The following is a 2,074-nucleotide window of genomic DNA, read 5'->3' on the forward strand; positions in this document are numbered from 1 at the left end:
TGGAGTAGCATGGAGGGACAGCCTCAGTTAGCGTGGGGTTGGCATGGAGGGACAGCCTCAGTTAGCGTGGGATTAGCATGGAGGGACAGCCTCAGTTAGCGTGCTAGCTGCTCTCCCTCACCCACCTTTGTTCAGCATCTCATCAGCTTCGTCCAGAACCAGCATCTTGATGGCTCGGGTTCTCAAGCTGCGGCGCCGGATCATATCTGCAGGAACAGGTGAGGGGTCAGAGGGGGCGGGGCCTCGGCCAAAGCTCCACCTGCTCCCAGACTCACCGAAGACGCGTCCCGGCGTGCCGGCCACCACGTGCTGCCCGTAGTCCAGCTTCCTGATGTCCTCGCCCACGTTGGTGCCACCGATGCAGGAGTGGCACTGGACGTTCATGTAGTCGCCCAGCGCCAGCAGCACCTGCACAGGTGAGACCACCGGCCAATCAGAGTGCGTCACAGACAACACTCACCTGGAGGACGGAAGAGGCGGACCTACCTTCTGGATCTGTCCCGCCAGCTCCCGAGTCGGAGCCAGGATCAGAGCTTGGGTCTCCCTCACCTGCAGAGAGAGCAAACGGGTCGGAACTGGGTCGAAACAGAACCAAAGCAGAATCGGGTCGGAATCGGGCCACTGACCTGGATGTCCAAACACTGCAGCACAGAGATGCAGAAGGTGGCGGTTTTCCCCGTCCCAGACTGAGACCTGCACAGAGCGGAGAGCAGCGTTAGTCACCATGACGACGGGCTGCGCTGGTGATGAGCTGGGCGTCTTACTGAGCGATGACATCACGGCCTTTGATGATCTGCTTGATGGCTCTCTGCTGGATGGCCGACGGCTTCTCGAAGCCTGGAACACAGAACCGGGTCAGAACCAGGACCAGAACCGAAACCAAGTCTAGAACCAGAACCAAGACTGGAACCAGAACCAGGAGTGGAACCAGTTAGGTGCAGTCTCTGGTCCACACCGTGCTTTAGCATCATTTAACATCTGGACAGTAAATATTCTGTCGCTGCTAACGCTAGTTAGCACCAAAACAAACAAACTCCACCAGTTTTCCTCCTTTCAACCAGAAACCGCTGAACGCAGCGTTAGCTCCCAGCGTCCTGATGCTAGCTGTACCGGGACCCCCGGCCTGCCTCCGTCCGTTAGTACTGCGGTGTTCCCGCCAGACTCCGTTGAAATTTCTGCCAATTTCACAGCAGCAACGCTGGTCCCAACATGCTACCGGGAGTCGGTCCCTGGTTATCGGTAGAAGCAGCCCCTGTTCTCCCATGACCGCGTTTTGTCCGAACCGCGATGTTAGTGGAGCGGGTTTCTCCGACCCACCCTCCTCCGCAAAAAGTCCGCACAAATTAATAACTTTTACTTCCACCAGAATATCTGCGGTTCATTCGTCTTTAATCCATTTCCTAGAGGTTCGGTTTCCTGCAGGTTGACCAATTTCACCAGAAAAAGAACCTTAGCATTAGCATCCCGAGCTAACTCCACAGTAGGCCGCAGACCAGCCCCGATCGTACCGTAGGCGTATATCCCGCGGAGCAGGTCCTCCCGGAGACCCATCGTGTCGAAGGTGGGGGTAACATCCACCTCCTCGCTGGTCTCAAACTCCACCTTAGTCATGTCCTCCTCCTTTAGGAGCCTCTTCCTGCCCTGTACCCCGGCAGCAGCCATCGATATGCGGGTTTCTGCTTCGGCTGAAATTCGGTGAATCAGGTTAAAAGACGACCCGTCACAACGCTCACCTAACTGCTAACACTAGCCCACGTGTCGCCTAGATGACGTATATAAGGGACGTAAGCAGGCTATTTTTAAAAAAACTTTATTTAAACAATGTAAATACAAACGAGTAAGGCAATTACAACAGTGCAACATAGTAAAGGCAGATTTAGCAATGGAATACAAGGTAATATTGAAAAAAATAAAATAAAATAAATAATAAAATAACTAAAATAGCAACAAGGGGATTCATATGTTAGGATTAACATACATCGGTGGGCAATTCCATTAATAATTCAGTCAGGTATTCATATGACTCAATACATTTCAGAGATTTCAAATATAACTGGAACTCAGATTAAAAAAT

General features: G+C 52.4%; 1 protein-coding gene across 1 annotated transcript in view; it reads right to left on the reverse strand.

Annotated features, from left to right (window-relative positions):
* eif4a3 (eukaryotic translation initiation factor 4A3) overlaps positions 1 to 1,778 on the reverse strand; it is a 6,213-nt gene extending 4,435 nt beyond the window's left edge. The window contains exons 1-6 of the mRNA XM_007543691.2: positions 1,509 to 1,778; positions 765 to 837; positions 627 to 693; positions 487 to 549; positions 276 to 408; positions 126 to 206 (exon numbers count right to left, since the gene is read on the reverse strand). Of these exons, the coding sequence (XP_007543753.1) occupies positions 126 to 206; positions 276 to 408; positions 487 to 549; positions 627 to 693; positions 765 to 837; positions 1,509 to 1,662 (571 nt within the window). The 5' untranslated portion in view covers positions 1,663 to 1,778. The remainder of the gene's footprint in view (positions 1 to 125; positions 207 to 275; positions 409 to 486; positions 550 to 626; positions 694 to 764; positions 838 to 1,508) is intronic.
* Between the last annotated feature and the right edge of the window lie 296 nt (positions 1,779 to 2,074).

This window comes from Poecilia formosa, unplaced genomic scaffold, assembly GCF_000485575.1.
Source record: "Poecilia formosa unplaced genomic scaffold, Poecilia_formosa-5.1.2 Scaffold878, whole genome shotgun sequence".
In the NCBI taxonomy this organism is placed as follows: Eukaryota; Metazoa; Chordata; class Actinopteri; order Cyprinodontiformes; family Poeciliidae; genus Poecilia; species Poecilia formosa.